This window comes from Anser cygnoides, chromosome 2, assembly GCF_040182565.1.
Source record: "Anser cygnoides isolate HZ-2024a breed goose chromosome 2, Taihu_goose_T2T_genome, whole genome shotgun sequence".
NCBI classification, from domain to species: domain Eukaryota; kingdom Metazoa; phylum Chordata; class Aves; order Anseriformes; family Anatidae; genus Anser; species Anser cygnoides.
In genome coordinates, this window is record NC_089874.1 from 40813672 (window position 1) to 40835819 (window position 22148).

Below are 22148 nucleotides of genomic sequence, written 5' to 3' on the forward strand. Positions count from 1 at the left end.
GTTGGTAAAACTCTTGGAGTTTTTTCTTCCATAAAAGAAATACAATATTCTGTCTTTTTTACAGAATTCAGGAACAGCAAAGATGCTTCCAAAAGTGTTCTTTGCTGACAGTAAACGTGAGGAAGAGGAATGGCATAATGCGTAACTGGGCTAAGGGTGATGAAGCAAACCTGCGATCAGAGTGCTCTGCAGCAATCTGCCCTTTGCAGTCACTTATCTTTTCCACGTTCCCAAAATTGATTCCTTTGTCCTGCACTGCATATGAATTTGTTCTGCTGAATTTGATGGGAGTTTTGCCATTGACTTCATCTAGCCCAGACTTCTATAAAAGCTCTGGCTTCTGGAAAGGGACAATACAAATGTATTTGCAGACAAGGATAGATACTTAACAACATGTGCTCTGCTGCAAGCTTCTTACTTTGGAAGCAGGGAAGAAACTTATTCTTTACTGACGTAGTGCTCGTTAAGGGTACACCTACGGTGGAAAGTGCTCCCATTTTGGAAAAAGAAAAGGGCAATAAGTATTTCTGGCATGTGAATGAGGAAAAAAATCTTAATATAGATGTGTACAAAGTAATGTTGGACAGCATTAAACAAAATTTGATGGACAAGGAGTATCTCAAAAGGAATACTGGAGAAATAGGTGCCTTTTAGAGAGGGAGGTGGAGGAGTTATGTGAAGGTACAGGAATTATTTCAGAAGGTAGAGCAAATATTTATTTTCCTTATTTTTATTCTCTAGAGAAAATAGATAGGAAACTCACTTTCCTCTATCTTCTAATACAAGAACAAAGGCATATGGAATGAGGTTAAAAGATAGATAAATCTAATTTAAAAATCAGAACAGAATTAGACACATGGGTTCCATGCTGCATTGCACTGCTGAAGCCAGGAATTTAGCAAGCTTCAAAAAGACTCGTCGTTTTCTATGGAGGTTGGAACCAGACACAATTACCCAGCTTGTTCATAATATTTCAGAAGAGAACCACAGCTGCTTGTGTTTGAGGTTCGACCCGTTACCAGTGAGCGTGCTGCTAAGGCAGGGAAAGCAGATGAGCTGGAGGGAGACGTCGGATGCTCGTCTCTGCCCCATTTGACACTGGAAACCAGTGAGACGGGCTGTGGGAACAGGTGGGCTTCAGTCCTCATCCAGCCTGGCAATTCCTATGTTCCTTTTGATAAGCTAGTAGAAAATAACATTCTGTGACAAAATTTGCATTTGACTTGTGATCAAAACCTTTTCAGTAATGCAGCTTTTATTATACTAATGGGAGGACCAAGCTTTATTTTAGTATTGTTTAGAAGCTTACCAGGAAAAACTGTTTACAAACAGTTTCTTTGTAAATCATGTTATAAAATGTTTCTGCACTATGAAACATATTTTGAAATATATATATATATATAATGTGACACATATGTGAGGGGTGCGTGTGTGTGTGACAAAAGCACCTTTAAGAGTAATTTCCTGTGCTGGTTTTGTCAAATTAATATCCATATCAAAGAAATGAGTTTTAAAGCTGACAACCAGTGCATACATACTTTGGTGCCTTACTCCAGTATTTAATCTTAAGGTTGACTTCGCCTGATCATCTTTCATGTTTGTCGTATAATTAACTCATGGGTTGCAAGTAGGATTTGTGACACCTAGTTTTATATATTTATACAGAGTGAATTAAAAAAAACTAATATTAGTATTGGTTAGCTTGCTGTTGTCTTAATGATGCTGCCATTTGGGTGTTTAACATTTACTAATGATCGTGTGTGTGTGATCTGTCTCACATTTCTGAGACAAGCTCAGAAGAGAACTACTTTCAGCTAGTCTGCCATAATTGGAAAGAGTTGTCTCATCGTAACTTTTAACTACATTTGATTAAAAGCCCAATATAAAAGTTTATTAAAGATCTATTTTAATGATGGGAGTGTCAGCTGCCTTTGGAATTTGTCCATTCTTGCTTCTTTATTAAGAAGACTTTATTAAGATTTTCTGAACTGAGATCTTGACGTAGAAACTTAAATGAAGAGATGTTTCTTTCTTATTTATCTTGAAAGTTTGGATGGGATTACCTAAACTAGCTAAGGAATTTTGTAGCGTAACGTAAATACTGTAAATGTATGTACATCATAAACATATTGCAGTTGGAACATCTTTATTTCACTAAAGGGAATAAAATGCCTTTTAGTGAGAAAATCAAAGTGAATGAAGCTGTAGCAACTGGAAACAAATCATTTTCCTTTGTTCTTGCTCTGCATTTCCTTACCTTCATACTAAAAGCCAAACAAACAACAAAAACAAAACAAAAAAAATGTGATTTGTAGCAAATGATAGATTTATTTCTGTTCTGTTGATATGCATGTAAAATTACATCAAGCATGGGTATTAAGGCTGTCAGTTCTTCCAGGTGCTTTGCCATACTACTGTATAATACTATGCCTGTGTCATACTTTTGCCTAATTGTAAGTAATGTACTCAGTTTTTCTTTACAAAACAAATAGTGCTCAATTAGGTGCAAATGATACATTTACCTCGGTGTCAGTTCTGAGTTCTGTAGGCATGCCTCTGCATTTCTCTTGCCTTTGGTGTGTGTGGAAATAGTTACAGCGTAACAACACTGATACACAACTCTCAGCAAGTACAAAGAATTCTTTTCTGATCTTTTCACCGTTTCTTTACGGTGTTACTTGTAACAGCAGTCAGGCTAAAAGGTTAGAAAACGTGAACTGCTGTCTCTAAACAGCTTTACGTGAATGTGAGGGGTGCTTTTCTTCTTGGACTTGTATGACACATAACAATCCCACATCAGAATTACTACAAATTGTTAATACTATCCAATAAAGAAAAGTGTTTTTTTTTTTACCGATGTCACTTAATATCTTTCTCTGAACTTTTTAGGTTGCTTAGGAAGTTCACCAGAACATACTCCTGAAGCACTATTTAACACCAGCGTTTTCAGTGTAAGGTTAGCGTGACCTTTTTTCATGGCAGCGAAAGGTTAAAGCTTAAACTACGAATGTGAGCTCTCAGCTGCCGGATCCCGAGCCGTGTGGGCCCAGCAGCGGCGAGGAGGAGAACCCCGGAGCCTCTTGTGCTGCCTGGCACGTCCCGTCCCTATTGCCTGCCCGCTGGGCGCCTCTGCCAGCACATCGCCCTGCTGTCCCAGGGGCTGTTCCAGCTTCTGAGGGTGCTGCCAGAGCTCCTGTCTTTGGTGGAAGCTGGGGAGTTGCAGATACCCGTGCTGGCTTTGGTGGGCGTGTACGTGGCGTGCTTTTACAGAAGGTGTAAGTGGTGTAATGTAAGTAAGTGGAAACTCTTATTGCCTGGCACTTCATTGCCTTCCGTGTTTCCTTACATTCATGAGACAGTTCCAGTCAAAAATGTGATGAAGTGAAGGCCTTGTGAGGGTCAAAAGCCCAACGTGAGAGTTTGTCACGGCTGGCGTTTTTGTGCTGGAGGCAAGTTACTTAACGTAACGCCAAGCAGGGTTCTGGGGAAAGAGGTGGAGGACTTGAGCTGCCTCTGCAAGTTAAGGCCTGAAAGTTGGCCCCAACACTGTATTCACTATTTAAAAGCACTGTTTTGTCCTCATGTGGCACCCAATGTAGATTAAGCTTAATATTCCTAATACTTGGAAAACAACAAAATAAATAAAACTTCGGAAGGCCATCACAAATGCCTATTCAGGCTGTCTTTATGCATGTGAAAATCCTATCCAAAAAAAATCAAAAGCCTGGTTTTGTTTTTAAATCCCTTGAAATATACCTTTTATTTCAGGCTTTCGCCCTCAAAGGCAGCTTCAAAATAATATTTACACATGTTACTGCTACAATAAATGCTGATTAGCTGCTGTGACCTGGTGTGTGTTTGGAACTGTTAACGAGACCAACCTGCAGTGACATATAAACAAATTTTGGTGGCTGCTCTGTAATTGACTGGCAGCTGTGCTATATTAAAGTGTAGGTAAACCTGTTTTACTTAAAAAATAGTAAACTCGCGTCTCGGATCTCTCAATTTCTAGTCTGTGCATGTTAATTTAAACTCGAAGGCAAAGCTGTCATGACTTCTGCTAAGCAACTTTGTTAGTAGTTTACAGCTGTAAAAATCAAATAAATGGTTTGGGTAGTGCAGTGTAATTGATAGTATTTTGTTGTGGCTTTGAGAAAGAGTAAGCAAATATTTTTCTTATTTTTTTCTATTGTATTGGGTGGTTGATTCAATTTCGCTGTTGCCACCTGCAGTGAAGTAGGCTAATCCAAATGCAGTGATCTCTATTTGTTCGGTGAATGACACAAACTGAAGTGAATGTAAGGAGTTTTGTGTAGATAAAGGAGAAGGGCAAGACATCCAGATGAGATTTTTCTTCCTGGGTTTCATGTATCACTAAAATGCGTCCTTCAAAACATATTTCAGTTAGCACCATAATGTTATCAGTATCAGCATTGGTATGCCGATTGGAAGCAATATACTGATGTGAAGCCAAGATCACGCGATGACCTGGTTCTCGAGTTAAGTAACGTTGACTCTACCTACCCCTCATCTAATGGAGAAGAGACTGTGTTGCTGTTGATAGATTTGTTTTAATTTGTAGCGTGTTTTTTGGGCAAGTTGCTTGGCATAGGGGTAGGACAGACAGATCAGTTTTGGAGCATGTGGTACATGGGTAGACTTTTTTTTTCCTCCTTAGCCAACGTTCTCTTGATAATTAAAAATTGCATATAAACTAGCAATCTCAAAGTACTGCATTCTCTGTTCTAAGTGAAGGTTTCAACAGAATTGCTGTATTCTGGTACAGGAGAGATGGTAGTGTATCTCTAGTCTGACAACGCATTGTTTGGCCTCTTTCAAATAACTCGTTTCCTCTCCATGGAAATATGAAAGCTAGCTCGAGGAGACAGTTGGGTGAAGCCACAGGAACCGTGTCCTTATTAGCTTGAGGAAGTTAGAGTCTCTTGTCTGCTTTCAATTTTCAGCATAGCAAGGGCTTCTTGCCAAGCGTTACACATCATCTTTAACTTTCTGGGGCCAGTTTTTCCAAGCTGGTTTGTAGCTGCCGTTGCCCTCTCAATCTAAGCTATTTAGCATGTCTTTCTTGATCTACAGAATTACGAGTTGTAATGAAATCTGTTGTGCAAACTGATGATGATAAACTCCACGGTAACCAGTCTACTATGTTATCTCAATGCTGGCTAGGCAAACCTAGGAAATAGGTGGAATCTTTTTTTTTTCTTTAAAAGACAAGTAACTTCTTAAGAGAGCAAAGCCTCCAGATTGTGTTGGTCCAAACAAAGTCATTAACTTCACAGTTTTTCAATTGGTGTACTAGAGGATGCCTAAATATTTATGCTGTGCTGTTTTGTGTTTGTTTGTTTGGTTTTTGTTTTATTTAATCTGTTCCCACACTGATACAGATAGGTCAGGAGATGGACGTGGAGGACAGAGACACGGGTTTAGGTTCCAACTCAATTCTGGCACGGCAGGTTGATTGTGGTGAGTTTCCACTTCTGTAGCAGATAAAGCATGACATTTAGGGGAGAGTCCTGTGATCATCTTAACCTGGCACAGTTCAGGCTGCTTCTGGAGGGAGGCGATGGGGACGTGCACGCACGCTTGAACTGTTCTTGTTTTCAGAAAGAGTGGTTTCTTCTCCATTTCTGTAAGAACCTGCTAAATCCCAATAAGTACCAGGAGGAAGCAGAGCTTTTGTTTCGTCACTTGAGGGGTACACCAGATTTGAGTTTAGTGACACAAGAACCTTGGTATTTATTAATAATAATGATTCTCTTTTATTGTCTTTAAATACAAAACTGTCAGTTTGATGCTGGGCAACCACTTTAAGAGTATGTTTGCTTTACCAAATAGGTTTGCTAGTTATATTTCTATATCAACTACCAAAAACTTGTTGGAATGTGAGGAGGCCCCAAGTAGATGGTGTACTTGCAAAAATGCTGCATTTCTGAAACTGCCTACTTTTGCTTCCCAATTGTAAATTACGCATCTGTTCCATAAACACTAAATTTGGAAATGAGGTCTGATGATATGGAGGAATTTCTGTCCCCATGTTGGCAGCTAATAGACTAGTTGACAAATGGCAGGAAGGAAACTGTTGTAAAAATAACACAAGGTTAAGTTGGCAGAGCACAGTTTCTACCATCACATCTTCTTGTCATTTTAAATAAGCTATTGCTAATTGTTAGGCGAGTCAGATTCTCTTCTACTCTTTCCCAATTTGTTTTATTTTTTCTTGTGCAGGGCTTTATCTAATGGGAGATACAAGGTCAAATACAAGCCAGTACATTTTAGTTTTGTTTTTCTTTTTTTGGTCAAGGTGCCAGTGTATACCTATGAGGAGAAAACAGCTTTGCATTCAGTGAAAATTATCTCATTGATTTTTAGCAGTTTTGTATTTTCCCTATTTGCGTACTGTACACAGTAATGCTGCAGACTTACAAAAGCAGTCAGCCTCTCTGTAGTCATGTTGGACACTCTGAAAATGTTCCCGTGTGTAGTGGGACAAACTTCCAGTGCTTTGAGACAGAGAAGCTAGGAAGAGGCCAGTGCGAAGGAAAAAGGAAGCTCTTGAGAATTGAGCAGGCTGGATTTATTTTCAGTTTTGGAACCAATGCTAAATGGATTAATTTCGCTTGAACATTTTTATGAGGACTTGCTTCTAAATTGAAGTGATTATTGTTAAACTAAATAGAGCTGCAGCACACTCCTGAGAATATCGTAAGTCTCCTCCTGACCTCCCTGTTAACTGCGATTTTATTTTAAATCTTTGAAGCCTGGTTTAAAAATCAAACTTTGCAGAAAAATTATTCAATTATTCAGTTATTTTCATGAAGTAGTTTAGTAACTTTTTAGCAGTAATATTTTGCAGAGACTGAAACATTTCAGTTGAAGGTCCTAAGGCTGCAAGTATTCCTGGGCATTTCTCTTCCTGCTGTAATCGAAAAGAGGGAGATCTTGGCAGGGATCAGTCTGTCTTGGTTGTTGTGTGATCTTGTTGCCAAGTTTGTTTTTGTTTTGTGTTTAATATAAACAGGAAAACCTACTCTTTTTTTTATCCAAAGAAATCCCCTTGAAACAGTTTTCCTTGAAGTCTCATAGATCCCTGCCTAACACCTTATCAGCTCCGTTATCGGAGCTATTTAGTTATTTAGCTCCGTTTTTAACCTCATAAGAGTGTAATTCGCTGCACAGTTTATCCTCCAATTTAAGCTTTGTGCAAATTATGTGCAATTTTTCAACCCCCCTCCCCAGCTTTACATTAGCCTGATACTTAAGGGAAAAGCTTTCCCAGATGCTAAAACAGAAACGTTGTGCGTGCTCTTTTCTGTTGGAAATGTGCTGGGATTTGTAAGGCACTTACTTTTGTGCAATAATATTGTGACTGCCATTTTAAATTCAAGACAGGGAATACAGTAACTTCAATGAAATACAACAAAAATAATATTATTTACTGCTTGGTACTTGAAAAACATGCCCTTGAACATGCCTTAGAAGGAGAATTAAGTTTTGTTATCACAGTTTTATAGGTTGGATCGGTGTTGCTGTAGAATGCTCCACCTTTGCTCATTTACCTCTCCTTTCCTTCATTCACTGCCTTCTTGTGTTTTAATTGCAACCAGCCACAACTTTTTTCCCCCTAACTCCTTTTTCTCCATGTCTCTCATTGAGCTCGTAGGCATCTCACCTATGGTCAATCCATCATTTTCTGCTGATCTTAATAGAGAGGAGCAGCTTGGCTGTGTGCAATAACAGTGGGCAAAAATATCACTGTGATTCACGCAGTCACGTGGTAATTTGGTATGTTACCATTCATTATCCATGGTTGCCCAGGAGGAGTTTTGTTGTGATATTTTTTCCTCTCCCTTTTGTTTCATTTCTTTGACTAAAAATGGAGGTAGAAGAATTGTATCTCAGTTTGAAATATGGCAATTATTGCCAAAAAAAGGCAATTAAATGGATGGCCCAGGGTACCCTTTTAACTACTTCTGTCTTCTTTAGTCAGATTTCTTCCTAATAACTTTGTGATGTTTTAATGTTGACTTTATAATGAAAAACCTCCGTAAGTTGCATACAAGTGTCTTTGGATTTTGCATTGTAGCATGCTTAGAATAGTGGGGTCCTTTCTGTGAATGGAGTGTCTCCATGCTATAGTAATAAAAATAATAATGATAATACATTTTAGTAGATAAAGCACGTGTAGGAAGTGACAATTTATTACCAAAGTTACGTGTCTGCATTAATGCAAAGTTTTTGTAGTACTGTTTTGGCTGAAGGATTAGCTGTTTACTTGTTTGTTTTTAACGTTGTTCTTTGGCATTCCCAATTTCAACACAGATTGGTTAAGCATCCATAGAGCAAAATTTCTTTGAATGAGGGATTTTGTAAGTGTATGTTTTGCATTGGCTACACGAGACTAGCTGCCCTGCTTCCTTCTGGGACCCTATGTCTGCCTCCCCTGCAGATCCAAGGCTTCTGCAATCCCTGCTCTGGTTTCTGCCTAACAATGTAGATTTGCAATCCCAGCATGGACCCTTGTGGTGGACTTCCAGGAAGGGCAATTTTCCAGTGAGGGTAGGAATGTGCTGGATTAGGAGGGAAAATCAAGGAGCACCAGAACTTTGTGTAAAAATGTCGTGCTTCCTCCCATAAGCTACCCAGACAAGATTTCTAACACGTTTTGGGCTTGCATATTCAAGAAGAAGGGAAAAAAGAAAAAGACCTTCCAACAGTCAACTAAATATTTCCTAAAGCTGTCCAGTAAGGTGATGAACATGTGACCATTGAGATGCACTTCCACGTTCAATCATTCACTGCTGCTTAGCTACCAAATAAAACAGCCAAAACCAAATAAAATGTTGCTTTTGGTTAGTACTGGAGCAGCTTTATGTTGGGGATCACTACGTTCTCTGCCATGTTGGAAGCCCTATGTGCTGTTAGCATATTTTTTGTTTTCTCATTTGAGCTAAGTCCATTGGAAAAGGTCATTTTGACAGGGTTTTTGGAAATTATATTTATTTTCCACAAGTGTGCAACTTCAGAACAGCTTAGCTACTTGCATCAGACTCTTCCTGTTCAGGGCAAAATAACCTCAAAAATAGAATCTAGGGATACAGAGTAGCTGGAGCATGAGTTCATGGGTTTGTTGCTTGTGGTTTTAACTGAAACCTGTAGTTTTTCATTAGCTGTTATTTACTTCAGCATACCATGAAATTGTACTTCTCATCATCCTGATGAAAGGCCATCTCTGGCATTTAAAACTACTTGGTTAAATTAGTTTCCTTAGAAAAGGAATATACCCTTCTTTGATACATTGGGGTATTAGCCTAGTGTCCGTAGCATTGCCTGATTTTGATTCATCTTTCACTGCAGTGATCTGCTATTGCGTGCTGTGTTTCAAAGAAGAGGAACTGGAGTACTCACTGGAGTGCATTTTTGCTAGAGGAAAAGGTTATGTTATCGTTTGGTCAGCTCCTAGAAAGGACTAGGTAGTTTCCAAAAATTGATGTAAACAGCAGGCTCTTTCTGAGTCACTTCTTCCTGGGACTTTCCAGGAGAATGTCAGCGGTGTGTTCCCGGAGATTTTCGTACATTAGCAATATGTGGTGAGCACCAGAAAATCCTGCTTTCCCTCCGTGCCATAGGCATACTTGGGGTGGTTGCCCAGGGATGCCTGAGCAGAGGGAAGAGTTTGTGTGCACAAAATACCCTGTAATGAGGGCTAGAGGTGGAGTTTTTATAAGGCCTACTTAACACAAAAAAAAAAAAGAGGCTGGTTGTTCTTGCAGACTACCCTATCTGTCACTTCAGCCTTTTCAGAACATGAAAAGTAGACGTGTGTCTTCTTGGAAACGATCTCTGAGGCAGAGCCCTCCATTTACAATTGCTGTTCTCCCTCTCTAGCACAAGGCATCCAAGTATACAGCCTTCTTAGCTATCTTCTGCTTCCTAGCCTCTGCTGCGGGCATTTCTAATTTACCTGCTTGGTTTTTACATTGAGAAAGGGCATGGCACCTGCCAGCAAAGGGAGGCAGAGCACGATGAGGTTTTTCCAAAGTGACACGAGGTTTGTTGGGACTTTGCCCAGGCAGGACTTTGGATTTGGTCTCATGTGTGCCTAGAGTTTCTCTCTGCCTTGCGTTTATAGGCAGTGTTTAGTTAGACTGCTGCTTCTAGACTTGGAAAGTTAGTCCTTGACCAAACACTAGCTTTGCACTGGCCGGTTTCCTATGGGCATTAGTGTTGTAACTTTGCCAGAGGACAAGCTCGCAGCAACTTGGGAATGATCAGGAATGGTGAATGCAGTGCCACTTCGCCGAGTGTATCACTGTTTTTCCGGGGACGAGAGATGTCCACTTGCACTCTGTAACATATGCCACAAGATACTATAATGATGGCTTGGTAGCATTATCTTTTTTTCAAGTTTTCTTTTGCATGCCATTATTTGGTCCGCATTACTAGACTTCCTTTCATTTATTTCTTTGAAAGTGAAGAGGTGGTGGGCTGTTGAGTTTAACACAGAGTTGTTGCTTGCATACTCGTCTTGCAGTGGAAGTAATTTCTATTTAATTGGTTAAAATTGTCTTCCCAGTGGTCATGCATTGGACAGCGTCAAAACGTTGCATTAGCAGATCTAGACACTTAATTTGAGCAGCGGTAACACACATCAGGGAACGTGGCAGCTGTGCCTGCGAGCGCTCTATCTCTGCATCAGTGGATTTCTTTTTGAAGCAGATAATTGCAAGGATTTTAAACAAAGAATGTAATCTTTAACCTTTGACAGTTTTTATATCTCCACAAAAAGTTAATGTCACTGCACTTAGGCTATAGTCCAGTATCGTCACATTTCTATTAAGACTAGGTCGTCTTGAGCTGCTTGATATTACCTAATCCCAATTTAAACGCAAGCAGTAGCGCACTCGGAAGCTGACTTGCATCTCCCTCTTTCAGTCTTTCCTTTATAAGAAATCAATGTTAAAGGAAAAATTGGACATCTACAGCTATTTCACTGTGTTAATTGAATTATGAAAAGCTAAAAGGTAAGCTTAGTACATCACTGTTAAAGCCTACTGATGTCTTACAAAGATGTTGCACTCTTTTAATAGGGAGGTCTAGCAGTATATTACTTGCATGCAGTGATAGCTCTAATTGGAAACCTAATAGGATAGAAGAGATTTCTAAGACTATTATAAATAATAATATATATATATATATATTTTACATCTGTGGGATTCCTTTTATTGACAGTCCTTTGGGTTGAAGCTGGGAATAAAACACAAAACTGTTGAAATATTTCTTATTGGTTCAGAGGGCTGTATTCAGTGCTAATCACACATCACATTTCTTGAATGCTGAAGTGCTCCCAGTTGGCAGCTTTTGTGATATAAATTCCAACAGCAAATTGGTGCTAACAAAGCTCAAGTACCTGCTCGGTTCAGTAGCTCCATCTTTAGGGAGGGAGGGGAGGATGATCGCTGGTGCAACTTGGAGCAATGACTGCATGTCAGCAGGTTGCTAATACATGCATAAAAAGGTGAATCCTCAGAGTGGAGGCTAAGGGTGCCCAAGGGAGTCCTTTTCAGTAAGTTTTCACAGTTAAGCTGGTGTCTTTCAAGAGGCAGAGCTTCCTGTCGAAACGTGGTGCTATTCCAGCCTATTGCACAAGTGGTAGCTGGAGAGCACTGAGTGCCCAAATATATAGACCTGCACAGGACGGGGACAAGTCATTAAGGTGGAGCAGGATGCCAGGAGCATTCAGGATGGAATGGCTTTTACTTTAATTTAGTACGGGTCTTGAGCTGCGCGAGGTTTTGTGCTCCAGTGAGAGAAATCTTTCCCCATTGGATGGCACATCACTTTGCAGAGATCCTGTCTACCTTTATTGCATTCTTACGTGCTTTCCCTCTACTGGAAGCATGCTTTTAGTCGTAGTTTCATTATTGTTGAACCAATTGGCATCAAAGTGCTGTGAATTTTTATCTGTTTAATCTGGAAATAAAATTTTAGAGAGGTTTGATAATAGAACTAACTTCCTTTCTCTCCTCTGATCTGACAAGAACATGTTCACCAGTACTGCAAAAAGCAAGAAAAAAAGCATATCTCTGATCCCTGTTGTTATGTTGAAAATTTGTTTTTGTAATCATATGTCTATTTGTACCACTGTTACTAGCACCTAGCAATTACTCTGGTTCCTTTCACATTAATCAAATGCATATCATCGTGTATATATTCAGTTTATTGGATTGCCTTCCCTCTTAAGCAGTGTTGCTCCATGATTGTTATAATATGAAAAGAGCTTTTTTCTTTTTTTTAATCATTCTGCCTTTTATTAGCCTTGTTAAAAGAACATGGAGAGAAAAGCAAGGCTGATTTTTTTGTACTAGGGATGTAAAATCCGCGCCCTTACAGAAAAAGGAGAGGAGAGATTTCTGAAGTCATAGTGCATCTGCGACAGAAAAAGCTGTGTCAGCACCTCCCTTTATGCAAAGGGAGTTTTCAGCTCTAGCATCTAACATAAAATACTACCACAGCAGCACAGAAAGAAAGAGGTAGCAATGGAGTCCTAAACCATTGATGGCTTTATAGGTTGAGCTGTACTTAGAAATACTCAGTGACATATGGCACACTACAGAATACAGGTGTCTGAGGATTTCAGTAAAACTAATTTTTCAGCAAGCAGGCGTTTGTGTTCTGCAGCACCTTTTGTACTGCTCTTTGTGAGTTGCTGATAGGTTAGGGAGAATCTAGAATTAGACAAAACTGATTTGAGAAAGCAGTGTTTTAATTTGATGTAGTGATTTTAATTCCCCCTCACAAAAGGGGGATGTAATGCAATGTTGATGGGGTGAGTTCATGTGGTTTCATTTTAGAAGTCAGTGTAGCAAAATGATGCAAGTGTAGAAAATTCTGACATGTAAGAGTATCATCATATATTTGGCTTCAATAATTATACAATGAGCCATGGTTTAGGAATAATACAGGAAGATATTTTAATCTTGAAGAACACACATGTTTAATAGAATCAACGTAAGTCCTTGATTTATTTAGTATGGTCTTTGATGTGGTGCAGTTATATCAAGGCTGAGCTGGAGCAGTCATTTCTGAAATACAGTGGGAATTTGTTCTTTGAAACTTAGGTTTTCTGTTGCTTTGAGACTGTGTAGCTTCTTTAGGGGGAGTTCTGGGCAGTGCTGGTTTATAAATGTCAAGTGAGTGAAGCTGAAAAACCCCACCTCTAATTTCTGAGCTTTGCTAAGAAGTCTGAAACACTGATAGACCAGATAAGATTTCTGAGGTTCTGGAAGCATTCAATCTACTTTTAATCTCTATCTTTACTCCAGGTGGTGTATGAAGTGTGGCATTGAAAACATTTTCCATATCATACTTTGTGAGTGCAAGAGGTCAAATTTATTTTAACTGTGGTAATATTCTTAAAACATTTGTGGTTTTGTTTTGGTTTTTTGTTTTATTTCTTAGCGCTGGCCCCAAAGGTGATAACATCTATGAATGGAGATCAACCATTCTAGGACCTCCAGGCTCCGTCTACGAGGGAGGGGTTTTCTTCCTTGATATCACCTTTACACCAGAATATCCTTTCAAGCCTCCAAAGGTAAGAGACCTGTAATTGACATCTTATGTTTTGAACGCTCAACAAACTGTCCAGTAACAGGCAGTGTTAATGGAATGCAGCCCATTTGAAAGCCAGTCTTCTTTAAGACCGAACTTAAGCTCACTTCAGATATTACACTGGTTTCTGTTAGCTAATGTTAATGGCTTTTCCAATCCACTTGATCACTACTTTAGACCTTGTTTTCTTTTTCCCTGTTTCTGTTTATAAGGGATCCTAAGCAATTAGCATCAGCATCAGGACAGGTCTGGGGAACTGAAAAGTAAATAAACTTGGGGAGAGGGAAAAAAATACAAGTACTTGTTTCTCAAAGCACTCAGTTACCGTAGGCATTACGGGTTTGTGTGTTTTGGCCACTGAAGTAGTATTTGACTTTTTCCATTTTGTTGGGTACTTGTGTTGCTCGCTCACTTGTACAGTAACAAACTTTTTTCTGTAGGTGTGTTATATTTGTGAAGCTCTTAGGTGCCAACATTGTTGTGTTCTAATGCTTCAAGGCAAATACCAGTGCAAGTGAATGTTATCTTGTGGTTCACATACTTGGCCAGAGGAAGAGTGTTGGATTACAAGAGGTAGTTGTGTATACACTTCATGTTTGCCTCGTATCTGAAAGCATTTATGTGCATGTTTAACTTTCTACTTAAAAGTAGTTGCAGCGATAAGGCAAACACCAATGACTGCCCCATCTTCAAAGACTTCAGTCTATTGTGCAGTAGAAAGGACTTGCGGCCATACTTCAGGCCATCAGTCCATCTCAGTGGAGACCGTGCTGCTTGGTCATAGCAGCCAAATTAATACAAGCTTCCCAAATGAGGGGAACAAAATGTTTGTCTGTTCTTGATGGCATAACTACAGGGTTTCTAGTAGTATCAACAGGACCTTAAATCCCACCCCTAAGTTAAGGCTCTGATTCACAAACAGCATGGTCTACCTTGGGACATCACTAGTAATTTTTCTTCTGGACGCCTGTCCATCATTCTTTGGACTCTCTGACAGCACAGGTACTTCTCTTGTGTCTTGTGTTAAAGTTGAACTCAGTTCAGAATAGTTTTTTACTATTTTAGTTTTAATTAGTTTGCATTAGATAATTTAGTCCAGCCAACTATGTGCAATATATCGTGTAATGAGCCCAGTAAGCATTTGAAGAGGGAGCTTTTACCTCCCCATGTACGGTTCGCAATATCATTGCTTCCTGCACTACAAGTCAGAAGCCTGATGCTTTAACAGACCTTACAGTAACTACCAATGGTATTGAGACAGCCCTAAGTGTGAAGTTCCCTGACACAAAACCAAAGTTACAGTTTTGTCATCCCAGCTCAGCCCTGCTTTCTGTTCTGGGCCTCTGACAGGGATCTCTTTGCCTTTATTTTTGGATCTAAACACCCACCCAGTTGAAAAAAGGGTAGGATCAAAACAAAACAAAAAACAATAACAAGAACAGGCATTGCTTACTGAGGCCTTAAAAGACTAGTTTAATGGAGATTCATTATATTGTAGCAGAGTTGCATTTAAATAGAGTCTTTCATCTATCAGGGTCCAAACTGGTTTACAAACCACATACATGTATGCAAATAAAATACACATCGCTTTGAGATGTGATGTAGCAGAAAGCATAGCAGTAGTCTAAGAATGTACTCGTGCTACTTGAGTATTTCAAGTTTAAAGGAAAAATCTTTTCTTTACTGAGAAACATGGATTCTTAAGGCATCTCCTGTGTTATTTAACACTAGCATGGGTGTTAATGATAATGTGGAAAATATAATCATCGTATTGCTCCTGCTTCCTTCCTACTAATTTGTTGATTTCACATTGCCCAGCTGATTGCTGTAATTGATAAATACTGCTTGTGGGTCATTTGGAAGTGGTGGGACTAAGGTGATTACCACAGGCTTCCTATATTTTTGTCTTTTAGGACAAGAGGTGAAGAAATAGTTGAAACGAAACGCGGTATATCATTTTGATGACAGAACACTAGTAGAGTAGTAGAATTGTCAAAGGCTATTTCAAAAGCCTTGACCTTCGAAAAGACTAAGCTGTCTAGAGTGAAAGGACTAGTTCACTTTGAGTCTTCCTTCCCCGGTAAGCCTTGAAAGAGAGGTGGAAGAAAACCTCTACTGCCTCATTGAGTGCTCTCTAATTCTTACAAGTCCCTTCTGTGGGCAGCCCATAACAAAATGCATTTCATAATTTGAAATTCAAGTCTCAGCAAAGGATTTACCTTTTTAAATAAAGTAAGAAGAAACTGGTCATCCTGGCAGGCTGTCAATCCCATAGGAATTGGAGTAAGAGAATGTGTTGAGGCATAGCCAGTATTGACAAACGTCACGTGCTTGACAAGCATCCTAGAGATGTGTGTTGAAGGATATACAGGTGCAGCCTTCAAGGACTGACTGCAGCTCCAACTGAGGGTTTGATTCAGTATGCTAGAGAATCTGTTGGAGCAAACTTCTGGGGAAGGATGTTGCCACAGGAAAGCCAGAGGGCCCGTGCCAGAAGTGATACAGACATATTCTGGGAAGGATAAAGAGAACTGCACTACTGTACTTGAGGCTGGAGAAATTAAAGGTCTTAAAATTTGACTTGGAAATGCATTGCACAGCAGAAGGAACTTCAGTGGGAGAAATCCTGAGACAGGGATGAATATTCTCTCCCTTGTCCTAACAATGTATAATGGAGTTCGTTTACATTTATTAAGCATTCCGTACAACACTTTGAAGATGTTAGCGTTAATCTCTTCTCTGCTTTTATGTTTTTGCATCTTATGTGGTATTCTGGTTTTGCCTTTATGTTTCAGATAGCAATTGATTTGGGCACATGCTGGGTGGGCCTGACTTCAGGAGAATCCAATGAACAAAAATAATTAGAATTTAAGAGTTCAGTATCTAGTCCTCAAGCTGACTGCTATTCTTGTGTACTATTATTGCATGTTTTCCCAGGAGTTGCATTATAGTTTGGTTAGATTTTATTTATTGAGTTGAAAACAGTAGCTTGTGTTGACCTGGTGTGCGCTTTGATCATTTGTATTAATAACCTCTAACCACTTCCTTCCCCCACCCCCATTTTACCGCTTGTGTAAATTAACCTCTGCTATCACTTAAGGGTAAGGTTGAGATTGGCTTCTTTGTCTTTTCAAGTACCGAGCTTAATTCTGTAGTTACTGCATTAATGTAATCTCAGGTGGGACATTTCCAAAAGATTGTTCCGTTACTCTGTGTTTTTGTGCTCTTCCACATGCTGCTCTCTTGACCCTGAATACATTACATTACCTTCTAAGTAACTCAGTTTCTCCCAGTTTTGATCTGAATCTGCTAGTTACGTGAGGTTTTTCTGTTATTGTTTGTGGTAGTGGGTTTTTTCTTTTTTCCTCTTTAAGGTGTAATTAACATTTACTTTAAGCATTATTTTGTTTCATTTTTAAGCGGGCCTGCAATTCCTCCCCCTCTTCTGGCTTCATTTGGGTTCCCTGCATGGCTGGCTTTTGTACCATCAGCAAAAATTGCAAATGGCAAACAGCTGGACTACATCTGTCTAACACCATCCCAGTTCTGACTTGCTGCTTAAGTGAAAACAAATTTCGATTTTTCCCACAGTGCTTTGGTTAGGCACAGCTCAGAGGAGAGATCTGGAGAAAACCAATTTTGGTGCCATGAGTATAATCCTTAAGAATTGTATCTTATGGTTCCTTTAGGAATCAGGCTGTTCTGCAAATATGTGGGAGTTTTCTTTCTTTCTCTCTTTCCCCTCCTTCCCAACTACTAATAAAATAAATTTTAAAAGTAAGTCTAATTCCTAGAGGCAAATATGATTTGTGCTTTTTTTTTTATCAGCTTTTAGTTAACTGAACTGAGAGACTGTCTAAAGAGATTGCTTTCTGCAATATTGAATATTCGGCTTTTGTGCTCAGAACCAGGATTAACAACTTTCTGCCTTTACGAATTAGAACGCTTGACCTCCCTGTTAATTTGGTCCTTATTGTATCAACTTGGAAATACTCCATGCTTCCCGTTCTGGAAGTGTTTAATCTGTTAAAATTATTACCTCACCTACATTTTGAAGCCTTCTTGGAAGGGGACCAAAGCTGCAGATCAAACAGAGGAATAGCGAGCAAGCAGTGGGCTGGGCTGAGAGATGGGAACTAAAGGCAGAGCCGTTGCCAGCAACTGCAGATGCCACAAACTTCAGTTTTGCCTTGAAGTAAAGGGCAGGTGTCACAGAGTCACGTCTGCCCTCTGTTTGAGCTGATGTGTATTGACTTCCACACAACTGTAGGGAGTCATTGCTGTCTTTCCAACAAGGATTAGGTGATCTCAGAAACAAACATTGCTTTGGCATCTTACCCGCTGTACCTCTGAGGTTCCCTGTATAGACAGCAGCAGGGCTTCTTGGGTTTGGAGCTGCAGCTTGTTGCAGAAGGTGTGGGAGGCAAACATCTCTCTGCTCTCTTACAGATGTTTTGCTATTCCCACCCATAATGTGCAAAAGTATGGGGATTTGGGAGTTGTTGTGTGTATGCATAGTTCCTTTTTTTTTTTTTTTTTGCTTTCTTTCTTCCCTGTTTTAATCTAAAATCCAAGCAACTTGCAAGGAACAAAGCAGAAAGTCTCCTGAAGTGTGCAGTGTGGGTGTCTCCTGTGTGACAAGTAACTGCAGTTGCGAGTCTGAGACCAAAAATAGCTGGAGCGCTCCGTACGTCGGGAGCGTGCTTGCAAACAGCACACAGATTCAGGACGAAATGAGGGGCACTGGAGTGTTGTAGCTGTGCAACCCCAGCCCACACCTGCTCCCAGAGCCTGGGAGAGGGAGGGTCACGAGCCAAATTTTTGCATCAGAAAGACTGTAGGAAAAAAAAAAAAAGAGGGTTGACTGGCAACTTTTATGTGTGGGCCGGTCTAATCTCCAGGGAAAGTACCAGTGTGGTGTTCTTGTTGTACCACACACTTACCAAATGTGTTTCGCAAATACCCTTGTGACCTATAAACAGACAGTAAAATTTGTGGGTGTGGATAGCTGACAAATTCTGAGGATTTAGGGCATGAACCCGACAACCTTTATTCAGGCAGATAATCCTAATTCATGCAAGTGCCACCAAATTTGTTGTCGGTGTTCATCAAGCGAGTCAGAATGAGGCCTTTCTGCAGGTCGCATTGTGTTCTCCTGAAATGCCGTGCGGTGCTTTTGTTTCCCTTTCGGTAACTTCTGTGGCACGTTGCCTGGTTCATTCACGTCTCCCATATTTGAAAATAATAAAACCCAAATGACGTGTCTGAACGGCGAGCTCTGAGAAGTGACAGGAGCCACGGCTCCACAGCACCCTGCCGTAACTGAAGGTTTTTACAAGCGTTTGGGAGCCCACGGGGAGAAATACGGTGGTGTATGGTGTTAAAGCACCGGGGCCCTCCGCTGCTGTGAGCAGAAAGATAAAAGCTAATAATAACTAAAGAGGAAAATAAAAGCTGGGTTTCCCAGTGGCCAAAAGCACACAAGGTTGGGATCGTGGTCGTTGTTTTGCATGGGCATTGTAGGTGTGTTATCATGCCTGAGTCTTTGCTTAGACATGCCGAGACGGCCCTGATTTGTCCTGAGGGCCCCGGTAAGTCACTTAGAGGGAAGGAGACTGAAATCCAGAACTCGGCAGGGAAAGCTGTGACGGGAGCAGTGGCAGCAGGTGCCACTCGGGAAGGGAAGAGAAGGACAGGGAAGGGAAGAGCAGGGCCGATGCCCTCCCCGGGAGGGTCGGGCTAGGCCTGGGCCCTCGGTGCAGCCGTCCCGACCCCGGCTGTGATCTCGCCGAGGGCCGCCAGAGGGCGCCGGCGGCACGGGGACCCGGCCCGGCCCGGGGGGCAAGGCCCGTGCTCGGCGGTCGGGCGCCGTTGTTGGGTTTTTTTCGGTTGCTTTTCCTTCTCCCCTTCAGTTTTTGCTGGCTGTCAAATCAGAATCACAGCCGATGTCGCTTATTGCCACGTCACGCGTGGTAGCAGGTCATGCTAGCACTCCGTCTAATAGCCGTTTCTTGCAGGTAACGTTCCGGACGAGGATCTACCACTGTAACATTAACAGCCAAGGCGTCATCTGCCTGGACATTTTGAAAGACAACTGGAGTCCAGCATTAACCATTTCTAAAGTTCTCCTCTCCATCTGCTCCCTCCTCACAGACTGCAACCCGGGTAAGCCCCACGTGCTGCCGCACAGGTCACCTGCTGCCTTCCAGCCCACCCACCATCAAAATAACTCATCCCTTGTCTTGTCCTTCTGGCTTCGGCCAGGGTAGTGAGGAGAGGGGCTGGAGGTGGTGCACCCCACCCGTGTCTCAGGCTGAGCCGCAAGGAAAGCTGCGGCTCTCCTCCTGTAGGCGACAACTCCTTCCCCTGCTAAACCAGCTCTGGTTTTGGGTAAGGGTTAAAGATGCTTTGCTGCTCTGTAGAACTGCAGTAATTCGGTAACAGCTATAAAAGTCACAAACAGTTCTGAAAACCAGTAGGTTAGCCTTTTACTTTCTAACGTCTATTTAAAACCAACGACCAGCAATGCCAAAGGTAGTCCTCTGCTTCTGTAACCCCACCCAGTATCTACACCAGTTAAAAGAAATATGCCATGTCTTACAAAGTCAGTTTCAGGGGTTATATTTCTATTTATGTCTTTAAAAGATGAGTAAAGCACCAGAGTTCATGCTGTGTTATGTATAATAAAAATAATCTCCTTGGAAAAAATAAAACCTCTCCCTGTGATCTGATCTTTCCTAGAAGCCAGATTTGTATTGATACAAGCACATTTAACAATGACTATCTCCCAGGCACTTTCAGAAAAGGTAAAATAAACCTGAAACATATAGATCAGTGAAAGATTTCAGTAATGCAAAATGACTATTGGATTGTTGCCTTTTAGACTCTTAAAACTTTAATTGGCATTTCCTACTTTACTAAGTAATAGATTGATATGTCACCATCAATAAACATAAATTGATGAAGACACAGACCATCAATTCAGTGTATTTAGATTATTGTAATGTACCTTACTTGAGCGATTCCCTTGTATTAAATTCATACTTTACTTGCCTGAAATAACTGTGTTTTTTTTTTTCTTTTCAGCTGACCCCCTGGTTGGAAGTATTGCCACCCAGTATATGACTAACAGAGCAGAGCATGACAGAATGGCCAGACAATGGACCAAAAGATACGCTACATAAATCGGATTTTTGTCAAACTTACATTATTTGTCTGTGATGGAAAGAGCTGCTTATGATTTTGAAGGGGTGGGGGGAGGGAGGGTGCTGGTAAAGAGTAGGGTATTTCTATAACAGATTTTATTCAGTCTTTTATTTCCTAAGATTTTGTTGTTGTAACTTAAGGTATCTTGCTACAGTAGACAGCTAGAATTGGGAATAGTGTATTTTAAGACTGTAATTAGTTCAGCAATATTAGCTCACATATAGTACCGAGAAGAATGTAAACTTCTTAGGCATCTTTGGTTTTCAGTTTGCTTGCAATATGCAAAAGATTAAAACAGCTTAATTTTGTACAGGTACATATGTTGGCATTTATGTAAAAGTCCTTTCAAGACTCTACACACTGTTTTTTGCTTTTTGTTTTGTTTTTTGGTTTGGGGGATTTATTTTGTTCTGGGTTGGGTTGGGGTTTTGTTTGTTTTCTTTTGTTTTTGTAAAAAGATGTCAGGATTGTTTTCCCCTATGGAGGGCACATTGGTATTTAACAAATCCTTTTTAAAGACTGTCATCTCATGATCTGTGATACGGAGAGGTGGATATATAGCCTCATATATGAAATGAGAAGTAGTTAATGTATTATTTTATAAGCCAATCTATCTTTGTGAAAAGAATAAAGGTTTTAATCAGGACTTACGGCAACCTGTAGTGAAATACCTTAAGCTGTTTAACTGTAAGGCGTGGAATAGGAGTCACTCAGTGGATTGGTTGTATGTTGTGGGCTACTGAAGTCTGCATTTGTTACTGTGCTAATAAAAAGATGTTTAAAAAAAAAAAAAAGGAAGAAGAAGAGACTTCTGCTCAGTACCTTGGTTTATCACTTTGCCAGAACAGTGTCTCCCAGTATGCTTCAAGGATTACAGTCTGGATAAAAACAAGGGAGCTGAGCAGGTGAGTGCAGTGCCTGCGTCTGTTTTGGGAAGACGCTTCTGGACAAGTATATGATGAATGACAACATAGGACTTTTTCATCTGCTGACTGTGTAGGTGTTATCGAGGCTGGCACGGCCCACGAAGAGGTGACCTGCTGCAGAGTCTATGCTAGTTACTTTTTAGCTCCAGTTTTCACAGCACTGGCTTTTCAGGAGTGGTGTGTTATTTGAAAGTACGGCTGCAAGAATGTAAGAGATTTGGAAGGGAAATGAGCAGGAGGTAAGAGGAAGAAGAGAATGTCTTCATGGCTTTGTAATGGAGTGGTCAATTCCCACAAGAAAGAGGAGAAAAAATAGTGTCCGGAGAAGCCAGCAGAAGACACCTTCCTTAAAGGAGTGTAAAGGAAGCATAATGCGTAGATCCTTTAACC

The 22148-nt window shown here is 40.5% G+C and overlaps 1 protein-coding gene across 13 annotated transcripts in view; it reads left to right on the forward strand.

The window, feature by feature from the left end:
• Positions 1–21478, forward strand: part of UBE2E1 (ubiquitin conjugating enzyme E2 E1) — a 44397-nt gene extending 22919 nt beyond the window's left edge. For 10 of the 13 annotated variants that reach the window (XM_066991897.1, XM_066991902.1, XM_066991899.1 and 7 more), the window contains 4 exons: positions 13477–13609; positions 19644–19791; positions 20368–20432; positions 20713–21478. In XM_066991897.1, the coding sequence (XP_066847998.1) occupies positions 13477–13609; positions 19644–19791; positions 20368–20432; positions 20713–20751 (385 nt within the window). In that variant the 3' untranslated portion in view covers positions 20752–21478. The remainder of the gene's footprint in view (positions 1–13476; positions 13610–19643; positions 19792–20367; positions 20433–20712) is intronic. The other 3 variants (XM_066991898.1, XM_066991901.1, XM_066991908.1) reach the window with 1 other exon arrangement.
• Positions 21479–22148: the final 670 nt, after the last annotated feature.